At 37.1% G+C, this 13,093-nt stretch overlaps 1 protein-coding gene across 2 annotated transcripts in view; it reads right to left on the bottom strand.

The window, feature by feature from the left end:
* IGF2BP2 (insulin like growth factor 2 mRNA binding protein 2) overlaps positions 1 to 13,093 on the bottom strand; it is a 68,630-nt gene that overhangs the window by 31,505 nt on the left and 24,032 nt on the right. For both annotated transcript variants that reach the window (XM_070946451.1, XM_070946452.1), the window contains exon 3: positions 2,303 to 2,351. In XM_070946451.1, coding sequence (XP_070802552.1) covers positions 2,303 to 2,351 — 49 coding nt within the window. The remainder of the gene's footprint in view (positions 1 to 2,302; positions 2,352 to 13,093) is intronic.

Genomic DNA, 13,093 nt, shown 5'->3' with positions numbered 1-13,093 from the left:
ACAACTGGGGATCCTGATGCATAAAATCAAACTTATTCATGGCCTAGAGGATATTAAGCAGGAATAGATGCTAACAAATATTAGAGATAATGTGGCTCAATAAAGATACATCTATAATCACCTTGGCAAGACACCATTACAGATGCTTCGTTCTTTCCCAACTGCCCGACACAAATTGCCAGGCAACCCTCTTTCCCAGAATTAAACATTTAAGCTGTCCCCTTCAGCCAATACCTGAAAGCAGAAATTCAATCACCCGATTTTTATTGCCAACGAGTCATTTTACTAGCACAATAGCCTCTATATAAAAGCAGCACAACAGTCCTGCTAATGAGTAACATCATCATATTTGTGATAATGATGACTAAGAAAAACAAATACTCACATGTAGTCATCCCTGCAGCCAATTCCTATACCCGGAGTGGAAAAATAATCTAGTCTTGCAATTGAGACAATTGAGACAAAAGGTTCAATCACTAAATGTTTCTATATCAACCTGTGTTCTGAAGGTATCTTTTTATAATTTTAGGACTCCAAAACTACAGAAATTAATCATACATGCTCATTCTTTGGTTTAATTAAATCTTTCCAATATACAGTACTAAGGAAACAATAAGACACAAATTACACTCATAAACTCTCTATAGATCCATTTCCCAAAAACTAATGCTTTCCAGATACATTAAGTCTTCATTCTCAAGCTATGACTGGCCAAACAAGACCCACTTCCCTCATTACCCCAACCAATTTAAGAAAGCAGACCAAGGCAATCAACCTGGTTAATCTATAAACTGCTCTGTGTTTCATAATTGCACTTATGGACAGCTTTTTAAAAGCCTGAAATTTAGTGACAAGATTCCTGCAACAAATGGCCTTGTCTCCAGTTAAATAATTGTTCCATCTAGTTTAGTGTTGCACTTCCTCAAATTTTAGAAAAACCTAGAGATGACACAAATTTGGGATCTTTTCCATGCAAGGCATCAGTGGTGAAATTTGAACTGGTTTGCTACCGGTTTGCTGGCAGCACAGTTCGCACCAAATGCACACTGCGCGCGCATGCACAGTACACACCAAAAGGAGGCTTGGGGACGTAAGTAGAACAGCTGGGGGGAGGGAAATCAGCTGTGGCACATGATCTTGGGAACCTTTTTAAAGAACCTTGGTGGTGCAGCAGACTAAAGCACTGTTAAGTAACACCAGCTGCCTGCAATTACTGCAAGTTCAAATCTCACCAGGCTCAAGGTTGACTCAGCCTTCCATCCTTTCGAGGTAGGTAAAATGAGGACCCGGTTTGTGGGGGCAATAAGCTGACTTTGTATAAAAAAGAACACCGCTTGGGGGGGGGCGAAAGCCGTACTAAGCAGGTATATACAAAAGTATGAAGGCTATTGCTTAACGCATTGTAAGTAGCCCTGAGTCTCCGGAAAAGGGCGGCATATAAAAAGTTTTTTAAAAAAGTTCTGATGATTAGGCGTCACTCAGCTGATCATCGGAACTTTTTTTTAAACATTTTTTTACTATCGGTTCAGCGAACCAGTAGCATTTTTTACTACCAGTTCAGGCAAACCGGCCTGAATCAGTAGCATTTCACCCCTGCAAGGCATGTGCTTTAACACTGAACTATAACTCCTCTACTTGATGCCTCAATGGAAACTGATGGATTTAAGACCTCATTGTGGCTGAGGTACATTTGGAAGTAGCATTCATCACATATAAATGCCAATTGTAAATCACACTCTGTTAGCCTACTATATGAAACAAAACTAAAACAGAACAACAAAAACATGGGTTCAAATGTACTAAACTGTAAGACCCTAACCCTGACTGATTGAATTAACTCACTCATATCAAAAATAATAGAGGCAGCAAAAGTTGTAGAGATAATATGACAAGGTATGCTCATAACACCTATTCTGATATGCGTTATTAGAACAGTAGCATTTAATGCTTACTTACTGGACATAAAATAGAGGCATATACAGTTTTTATATGGGCTTTTATTTTAAATGGGCTACTTTGATTTTACAGAAATGTCCCAAAGCTGTTCTGATCTTACCAGAGGTTCCTGAAATCAGAATACTGCTGTGTTGACCACAATGGACCATTTTAGCTTAAAGGTTTCAAACTTGTAATTTTTTGCATATACTGCTGGCATTCAGTCAATACAAATTACAATAAGTACTTCATCCTCTGTACGACTACTATAATATCCTGCGTAATGTTATTGAGAAATAGTAACAATAATTATTATACATAATTTGGGGAAAATAGACAGCAGAAAATAATTAATCTTATCCCTTACCTCCCATTGTAAATGTGGAGGAATATTCCGGATTTGAATCTTCCTGCTTCTGTGAAGAAAGAGTTCACAAAGCAAGATCAGTTTAGTATAGTACAACAGAACATGGTTTATCTAGTGTTACATCAAATTCTAGCAACTCTAATTGAATACAATGAACCAAACTAAGATAATACGGAAATACCTCATGCATTTGGTTCCTGCAAAGTACCTCTAACCTCTAGTTGTTTTTTAATCACAACAGACAAAAAACAAAAGCAGTTCAGAATATAATTCTATGCCATTCACCCGCTTCCTGATTAAGAAATATATGTCACATTCAATATATTTTGGAATTATAAGCAATCCATTCTTAGCAAGTAACATATAGTAAATCAACATAAAAATACATAATCCAAGATATCAACATCAACGCATTTTATTGACATTTTAAAAAATGAGTTTTTTAAATGAGTTTCAGGTGCGCAGTCTAAAATGTAGGAGGCATTCATGTATTACAATAGAGTATTAACATCTTGAACATACATATGGCATTGTACAATGCTGGTCTTAGGCTGTACTAAAGTTTCAAATTTCATACATATCTACACATAATAAAGTCCTATTCAGTTCACTAAAAATTGTTTCCAGATAAATGTATGCTAGATTCAGTTTTAATGATCCTGTACTAAGTTGGATGAAAAAAACAGGAATAAAAATCATTTTCCTTCATTAACAGCTGAATGTTATTTTAAACACACACAAAAAATCCCAGGGTAGATTATAATATTTATTTACCAAAAAAAAAAAAAAAAAAGGGGGGGGGAGGCAGAATACTCTAGAATATAATAGATATCAACTGTGAGGAACTTTAAATTACAGAGGATTTAGAACCTGAACTGTTAATTTTGGATTGCACTTAGAAGAACCATAAGATGAATTGACAATAAAGCTAAAACAAATCTCAGTTATCAGCAAGTTTCTAAACAGCATTCATCTACTTCATCTTTTCCCCCAAGAAAGTGTAAGTTATCTGATTTTTGCATTACAGGCCACATGATTGCTATTCCCTGGCATTCTCTGGTTATCAAATTTTAAAAAGAAATATGTTGATTTTAAAAGAAATATAATTGTGAATAATTTTAATTGAATTAATTTTGCTTTCTATTTCATGTTTATTTTAAGATGTCTTGAGTATTGGATAAACATCCCAGTAATACGGGGTATAAATGCATTGATAAATAAATATTGTGCAAATGGGAATTGTGGCATTGCGCATTCATAATTGTGAACCGCTGCCCTCAGTGGTGAAGGATATATAGCAGACAGAGGAGAACAATGGCACATTGTCCAGGGTGAGGCTTGTCCTCCTCTGGTTTTCTGTGCAATGGTATCTTTTGCTCTGGAGCAATGGTGGAAGGAGGCTCTGGCCCTATATTAATGTAAGCTAACTCAATACTTTCAAGAATTCTTGAACATGCAGCAAAAGCCCATATTATTTAAATGCAGAAACATTAAACCTCAGGAGGATTTCATGTATGACAAATTTCCTGCAGAAGGGTAAAAAAAATTATATTTGCCTATGAATTCTTTTATATGACAATATAGCATAAATTCAGATTCAGAAACTACATTTCTTAATACATCCCAAAAAGCAAATACATAGTAATGTCTACTTGGATAGATACATGAATAGAGGCAGTTAAGTTTACAGCCACAGCTTCCTCCAAAATTCAATGTATCATGGTTTATTTGCAATTTAAAGCCAGCCTGCCTGCCTGCCTGCCTGCCTGCCTGCCTGCCTGCCTATCTATCTATCTATCTATCTATCTATCTATCTATCTATCTATCTATCTATCTAATATCTAATTAATTTATATACTGCCCATCTCGCTGCTTGCTGCGCCTCTTTTGTTGGAAAACTCCAGATGTTGGAGTTACAACTGGTCAAATTAATATGAAAGAGTTGACAAGAAAAACGTGTGTATGTATGTATGTATGCGTGTATGCATGCATATTCATTCATATATGTCATATTAATCCCTTCTGGGGCAAACTATATTGTGCAAAGCTAGAAAAAAGGACAGAAGTAATGGGCAACAGAAATGAAAGGTAGGCAACAAGATATTTGTTTTCAAGGAAATGTAAACCTAATTTAAAAAAGACACAATTACTTACATCTATCAACTTTGTATCTTTCCATAGCACCCTTTGCCTGCTCTGACTACACATGCAGCTTTATACAATTTTCTTTTGTTTGTTCATGAGAATTTCATCAACTTAATTCAAACAGAGTTTGCTTGGTTTTCTCCTTTTCTCTTGATTCATTCATTCTTCCTTCATATATTTATTTTGTGTTTGGCCCTTTTTATCTGCCCAAGCTACTTCAATGTATTTCTTTCACACTGGTCACTCACTTTTGTATTAAGTCCACATTCCTTCATTCCGTCCACATTGTTTTTCTGACCCTGCCTTTCCTTGTTTGATCATACATGTATTTACTTAAGTAGCCAATTCCCACTGCATTGTTTAGTTTTATGTTTACATTATACTAACTCTCACTCCCACATGACTAGGTGAGCAGAAGCATGCTTATACATAGCTATTTCTGCTTTTTTTCTAAATTATTGCTCACAAAAGATGTACTTATTTATTACATACGGTACTATCTTTAAATGAATAAAGATGCAATACACCTTCCCCACCCCCCCTCACTTTTATACATTTCTCAATGACCTTCTGAAAACCAAAAGCTGACAGGGCAAGTTACATATATAAATAGAGAAAAAAACCCATTCCCTTCTAACATTAAAGATGTTATCTAGTTGGATAATGAAATGTCTGCAAGCAAACAACCAAGCTCAGAGACAAATTTGGACACCACACACTTTATATAACTGTGCTTCAAAACTTGCAGACATTGTCACCTCATATACCTTTTCAATCAGATTTTGCCAAACACTTCAGAAATGCTTAACCTTATTGCATTCACCTCTTATTTTTCCTTTGTATAGGAGAAAAATAAGACATTTTCCAACTGTCAGACCATAATTGAGGGTAAGTAGAGCCAATGAAATCTCATTTTAGAATGATCATTTTTGGGGGGTTCGGTTACATTTAGCACATTGAGTGCATTATCTGCACTCAAGTGTTATTCACTACTGTTAATTTTCTGAATTTTTATACTTATACTCTTAACTTTATTTCATGTGTAGACTTCGATGAACCATATTTCAGTCACTGATCCACTTCTGCAAGCCAGTTAGCTGGTGATAAGGGTCTAGCCAGGTGACTGGTGGTGAACAAGGGGAAATTACAGTACCCCTGCCTTGGGGGTGGGGGTTGTCACAGTTTGCCTTATCATTGCTTTAGATTCATTCAGTATATTATTTTTTAACATTGTTCATACAAAATGTGCACAATATTTTCACTTCCGGTATTTGTTTCATTTTCCCTCTTATGTCAAGATCCATTCTTGACACTATCAAAAAAATTACTTGCCTAACCAAGGCTCTTATCACCTTTGCATTCTTCACTAATCCGCTTAATCTTTCACCATAAACAATCAAATCAAGCATGCCTTTAAGTTTTTGCCACGTGTACATAGGAATAAACATACTTAAACCACTTAGTGAAACAAATAGTATCTTTTCCTAAGCAGATGCCAGTCACATTGCTGATTCATTCTTAGATCTCTGAATGGCTGACTCACAGTTTAAGTACATCTTTGTTTCATTCCCATCCATCCATTCATTCACCCATCTATGTTTTTTCCCAGAACACATTTATTCAGAATGTTGTGCAATTTTGCCAAAACTTATCCGGGAATCTTTCATTTTCATCATCCACTGAAGCATAATATGCCATTATTATTATTCCATGATCTTTCATACGCACTGACAATTTAGGTAACAATTCATTCTCTGATATACAATTTAACTTGTAATAAAACCTTCATGGTCACTTCTATTTAGGTATTCAAATGCATCCAAATGGCAAATGTCACATACACTAATTTGTATATGATAAAACACACATAGTTGGCTTTGGCTTACCACCAGACAAACAAGCAGCAATGCATGATTTGTGTAGAGTAGTTTAAGCTTCAAAGACTTTGTCATTCAAGAATTTCCTCTCTTTATTAGGTACTTCCGATACTTTCATTTTCATAAGAAGCTTCTTTGTGAAAGCTTCTATTAGTGTTTCTTGTTATGCATTTCAGCAAAAGACTCCTTTGCACAAGCCAAGATAGAGGCAAAATGGAATGAGTATCTGAGGGGAGCATTCTGAGAAAGCCACTGCCTAACTCATGCTGGCAAATAGAAGAATAAAAGAGATTTCTCCCTGCAAATCAAATATAGCATAATAGAGGGAGCCTGAATCCCATATACTTAAGTGTATTTTCTCTCCAGTTAGTACAGCAGCACCTGTGATACTCTGGTTAATTACTATTTACTGCTCTTATGATTCTATTGGAAAATTAATTTCTAGAGTCCAATAATATCTCATAATTGTATTTCACCCCGTCAATTGAAATAGCAATATATATTCAAGGGAAATCAAACAATTCTCCTTCCTCAGATTATATGAAGAATAAGATCAAAGCATTAGTACAGACTATAAAGGTTCCATTTTCATTTTCTAAGAAATAATCCAAATGGAAAATGAATTGGTAAAATGGGAATTTTAAACAATTATAAGATTTTTATCCAGCTAAGACTTGTAGAAGTTTAGATTTTTTTTTGTTAATGGTGTTTTAACTGCCAAATTCCACAATCCACAGTGATTTCTTAAACACTGAGTTTGAATTCTGACATGGATTTCTACAATGGTAGTAATTAATTTTTTACTGTGCCTAAGAGATTTAAAGGCTGTAAAAAACAGTAAAATAAAACATATGTCCATCTATCCAGCATGCAGCTCCAGGGCTCAATCAGAAGGCAATGGGATGCCCACAAAACCAAGACAAAATAATCATTTTGTCCTTATCCCAGAAACTGATGTTCAGAAAACAACTGTCCCCAATATTTGAAGTAGCATATATATCTATCATAATTAGAAGCCATTAGTAGATTTATCCTTCATTAATTGTCTAATCTGGGCTTTAATCCAATTCACATTGGGCAGTACTACATTTTACAATAGTGAATTCCATGGTATAAATATGTGCTGGATTGAATATTTAATTTGTCTGTACTAAATCTCTCAGCCTTCAGATTTATTTGTTGGCCTATAATTCTATACTTTTGAGAGAGTGAGAGTTTTCCCACTAACTTTCTTACGTAATAATTTTATACATTTCTATTATATTTCCTATACTTGGCCTTCTAAGTTAAATCAGAGCACTGCATTTTTTCTTTATAAGGGAGCACTTCTTGATCTTTTTACTTGACTTATTCTCCAGTTTTATCAGGTAGTAAGGCATGAAGGTGACGATGATTGATAACTTCCATGTTGTTTCCAATGTGTTTGAAAATTCTTGGTAAATGTTTAGTTAATTCCTTATATTTCCAATATAAATGAATTAAAAATCTATCAGGAATTCTGGCTCATATAGCCACAAGAAACATTAGACAGAAGCCTTAGCAGAAGCCATAAATACAGCCGTGTCGCAAAGTATCTGGATTGACTGAGAGGAGGCCTCCAACTGTCAGAACTTCGGAACCAGGTTGTAACTCTGCTATTCCAAGAAGGTCGTAAATCAAAGACTATAGCAATATTCAAGTCTTGTGAAATTAGCTAGAGCCTAATAAAACATACATAATCTGTATAAGAAGTTGCTGGCCTTTTCTAAAACAGAATGTGTACATTTATTAAGTTAATCTGAGAAACAGATGTTTCTTTCCTTGTCTGACAAGCTTGTTCCAGAACTAGTTCTCCCTGACAATTTTCTAGAGTAGTTAACTTGGTCAATTGTAACTCTGCAAAACTTAATTGATTTATCATCACTTAAATTTTCACAGAATAGAAATTATTTTGATTAGCAGATATATGTGATCAATCGCCACTCTAATTGGCTATATTTTGTGCTGTTCATTAAAATGTTTTTGAATAGAATAGTTGTGTTACTTTTCAAGGCTAAGGAGAATCAGATTTATAGAATTACCTGTGAGTACATATCTAGTTCGGACATGCAAACATATCAACACATATATGCATAGTTATACACAAGCCTGAATGTTTACACATTGCTTTTCTACATTATCCAGGGAATACACATCTAATTTTTAGTGTTGTCTAATTCACAATGACCTCAAAGAGGGAATGACAAACTGGAGAGAGGAATATTGTATTCAGTTCAAACTGAAGAGAGGAATATTGTATTCAGAAACTGATTAGATATGCATCTCAGGAGAAAGTGAAGAGAGGTTGAAGAGTAGTAGGACATCAATTGTGAAAGTCAAATCTTAACAGGCCTGTCAGTGTGGCTACCTGTTTGGTAAGATTTATGTTTCAAAGAAAACTAAAAGATGCTAATAAAATGGTATTTCTGTTTAGACTAAAACATTACTCATGAGATCATTGATTGAGTTTCTTCTTACAAACTAAACCAATCTAAAATGTGATCACAGTGCTGAGACAGGGATAGAAAATTTGTTCACAATGGTGGAAAAGGGAGAATCTATCCTTTTGCAAATCAAAACTGCAACCTGGCTCCTTGCAGAAAAGGCAACTGGTTCGGAGAAATTGTAGGTAATTGAAAGTAGGGATGGGAGGTTGTTTAAACTCTACCACTATGCCTAGCAAATTAGCAAAGGTCCCACACTGCTTTTCAAACTCAGATGCATTTTGTTTTGTTTTTTAAATCAAGCCTTCCACACAGTGTGCAGAAGGAAGCACCACCAATCATCTGTAACATGACTCTCTCTCTCTCTCTCTTTTTTTTTTTTGTAGAATTAAAACAAAACAAAGAAACGGGTAAACTTCAGGGACTGGCATGGGGGGAAGGGGTGAAGATTCCATGAATGAAACAAACTGATTGCATAATGAAAGTCTTGTTTGGCAAAACTCTTAGTAATGTTTGCTATGGCACAGAGGATTTTTAGGTACTGAATATGGAATCTAAAACTATTTTCTGGCTGGCCACAAGAGGGCATACAGCCCTTTCGTTCAGGATCCGGATGTACTACAAATGCCGCTTTTACTATAACATTTGTCTTGACATCGATCATTAGATTCAATCTTGCCCCAGGGCTTCAAGTGGCAAACCCTCTTGGTTTATTGCTAATATTTAGGAACAATGGCCAAACAGTGTACAGTAAAGGGAAACTTGCTGTAGATATGTTACTTTATCTGTGAATGAACGTAAGTTTTGGAGTTAGTGAGCAAGGCAGGAAGGATTAGGAAATATGCGGGACCCAAATGCATGAACTGTAATTATCACTGATTACAAAACATAATTCTAAAGTAGTATTTAGGAATAAATTTGAATTAAACAAGTCAGTATAAACTAAATCACATGTTCTTATTAGCCCCATAGCTATAGCCAATCTTTCTATTCAATCCGTTATAACTGATAATAACTGATAATATCTAAGTGTTACAAACATTTTCACTAGTTCATGAATGTAAAGCTTCTAGTAATAGCATGCTGTCCAATTTGCAAAGAACTGTATAGTAATTCAATAAAGGAAAATAAACTGAAGGGAATATTTTATTTCAGTTTCACCTAATCTTATGCATAGCCAGCTCTTAAAAATCATTGTTAGTATGATTTATTTTTATAATTTTGTGTAGAAGTTTACATATAATAGAACTTCTTGGGGAGCAAATAATGCAAATGTTTTTATTTTATCATGAACACACAAAGTAGCCTAGATGGAGAAGGGGCCAGGCTACATCTTGCATAAGAAACTACACTACTGGATTATACTTTGCTATACAACTCCAAACAAGACTTTTCTCATTTTTTGCATCTGAAAATTTTGCCCCATCTTTTTATTTTAAAAAATCAGCTCAATTAAAAATAAAGTGTTCTTTTGTGTTAATGCAAAACACTTTATACTAGAAGACAAATGTAATCTCAGATATTTCTGTGGGAATATTTTACTTAGCTTGATATTATGTTGAAGATCATGTTTAACAATTATGTTATTTGTTATTGATGCTTTTAGGAACAGAAAAACCGGATATAAATGCTTTAAATAAAAATGTATGGCTGGATTTATTTATACAATTATTTATTTATTGGGCTTTAAGACCTTCACAGTCATGAGACTCACAGCAGTTCAAAAAAATAAAAAAAATAAAAAAAAAATAGCTACTGCTCTGTAGGAAGACTCGGTGGGCAAGAACCGAGGCTAAACAAGTTGTGATTACAACAACAACCTTTACTGATAACAGAGTAACGCTAACATAATAACAGCTAACAGGCTAAACTCCTGTGAGGCAACAACCACAAGTGCTGTCTGACAGCTGCTTATATACGGAGCTTGTTTAAGCGGCTAATAGCCGCCGCTGCAGCCTGATGTCTTTGACCCCACAGACAAGCTGGTCTAACAAGACATCGTCGAGGTCATGGAAGTTGCAATGCAATGCGGCTGACCACAAGGAGGCCATGTATTCATTAATCGCCTCCCCTTCTCTCTGGATCCGTTGGTGGAACGCATGCCTTCTGGCTATGCGCGAGGATGCTGGGGCATAGTGGTTCTTCAGCTTTCCCAGCAGGGTCTCCCATGGCACATCAGTGACCGGCTGAGGGGCTGCTAGGGTTCGCGCAGTTTTGAACATCTCAATGCCACACAAACTGAGGAAATAGCCTCGTTTCCAAGTGCTAGACAGCTTAGTGAACTCGTTTGCCTGCAAGAAGCACTTGAAATGTTCGAGGTATGTGTTCCATGTTTTGGTGGCTGGTTTGAACGGCGTGAACGAGGGCTGGGTTGCCATCCTTAAAAGGACAGAATGGAAGATAGCCTCTAGTGACTATGCCTCAGCTCTGTTAGTGGCTTAGCCAGTCCTACCTCAATTTAGGTAGGACTGCCTTTGTCGCCAGTGTTCTATAGGAAGACTCGGTGGGCAAGAACTGAGGCTAGACAGGTTGTGATTACAACAACCACCTTTACTGCTAACAGAGTAATGCTAACGTAATAACAGCTAACTGGCTAAACTCCCGTGAGGCAACAACCACAAGTGCCATCTGACAGCTGCTTATATACGGAGTTGTCAGATGGCTGAGTCAATGACAGGGCTTCAGGTTTCCCGCTTTTCAGTAGCTTGCGTCTTAGCCAATCAGGATCGCCCGGCTGCTGGCAAGTCTGTAGGTGGCGTTGTAGCCCCAAGGACTTAACAGCTACAGTACAGTTATATAATAATAATTATAAATAAGAAAAAAACATCCCTCATTTTAAAAACAGAGTTCTTCTTAAAGAACTATCCTAATTTAAAAAAAAACACCCTCCAGAATAGCTCCTCTTTGACCTGCTTTAATGTCCAATGAAAGACTATTCTACAACATAGTGGAAAAAGTACTTCTTGTTGTGGCACGTACGCGGCCTGTGCAGCTAGTAGCTGATTCAGACAGCGAGGAGGCTGGTGTGGTGCTGCGCCAGCAGCCTGTGTAACTGGCACTCAAGTCAGACAATGAGGAGGCTGGAGAAGATGTGGTGCCAGAGGTGGGGATTCAGTCAGGGCCTTCAGAACCTCCAGAAGCTCCCTTAAATGAAGAGGACGAAGAGGAGGAGCCTCTTCTCCATGCACAGGCGCACAGAGCTGTGTCCTCTAGAGCAGTGGTCCCCAACCTTTTTATCGCCGCGGACCAATCAGCCTTTGATAATTTTACCGTGGCCCGCTGAGCGCGCGCAGGGGTGGGGGCTTTGGGCCACACGTGCGTACCTGCGCGGGGCTCTCTTCCCTGGAGCCTTTGCGCACGGCCCAGGAGCTTTTGCGCACGGCCCAGGAGCCTTTGCGCTGCAGCGTTCATGTCCCCCGGCCGCTGCGTGGCCCGGTGCCAGGTACTCCACGGCCCGGCACCGGTCCGCGGACCGGGGGTTGGGGACCACTGCTCTAGAGTAAGGCTTGGGGCTAATTGGCCACTCCCTTAGCCTATTTAAGGAGGAATGCCGACTGAAGCAATTTGCAGGGAACAACTTAGTTCACATACCTTCGTGTCTTGTCTTGCTTATCTTATCAGCTTCCTGCAAATTGCTTCTGGGCATTCTGCCAACCATAGTAAGCTTTCAGTTGTTATTATTCTTTGAATTCTTGGCGGCTGTTAATGCAATTAATTAACAGCCGTTGTTGTAAAAGACTGGTTTATTTAGTAAACTAAGGTTTGAACAGACTTTGTGTGTGCTGTGTTCTTTGGGGTCCGTAGCTGGGACACAATACCTCTTCCTAATCTGCGGCTCCTTGATTTCATGATGGCAGACAACCACCAGCATTTTTTCCCATGTTATTTATATGAAAAGAATTTAAGGAGAATGGCTGACGATGCCGCTATACAAAATCTTAAGAGAAGTTTATGGGTTAAAACCAACTCTTTAAATTGAATCTGGAAATAAGCTGACAGTTACTAAGGGTCTGCAACACAGATCTACTAACATCAGTTAGGACATGAACCATTACATTTTATTCCAACTGGAGTTTCAAAATTATGTGCCTTTAGACAGCTTTTCTCAAAGCAGTAGTCGAAACAGGTGATGGTTACTATTATAAGGTTCTCTCCTGCAAATGTCTGTATATGTTCACTCTTGTTTACTTCAACTATGGGTTAGTCAATCAACAATATTTTATAGTTTGCATAACACACTGAACAATAAATTCATCATCATAACAAGCAGTTAGTTAAATTACAATTAGCAATCCAGTGTATGGCAT

The sequence above is a fragment of the Pituophis catenifer genome, unplaced genomic scaffold (assembly GCF_029215685.1).
Source record: "Pituophis catenifer annectens isolate HBS135680 unplaced genomic scaffold, rPitCat1.0.hap2 SCAF_6, whole genome shotgun sequence".
Lineage (NCBI taxonomy): Eukaryota > Metazoa > Chordata > Lepidosauria > Squamata > Colubridae > Pituophis > Pituophis catenifer.
Note: the sequence above shows the minus strand (reverse complement) of the source record. Positions and strands in the feature narration are given on the sequence as shown.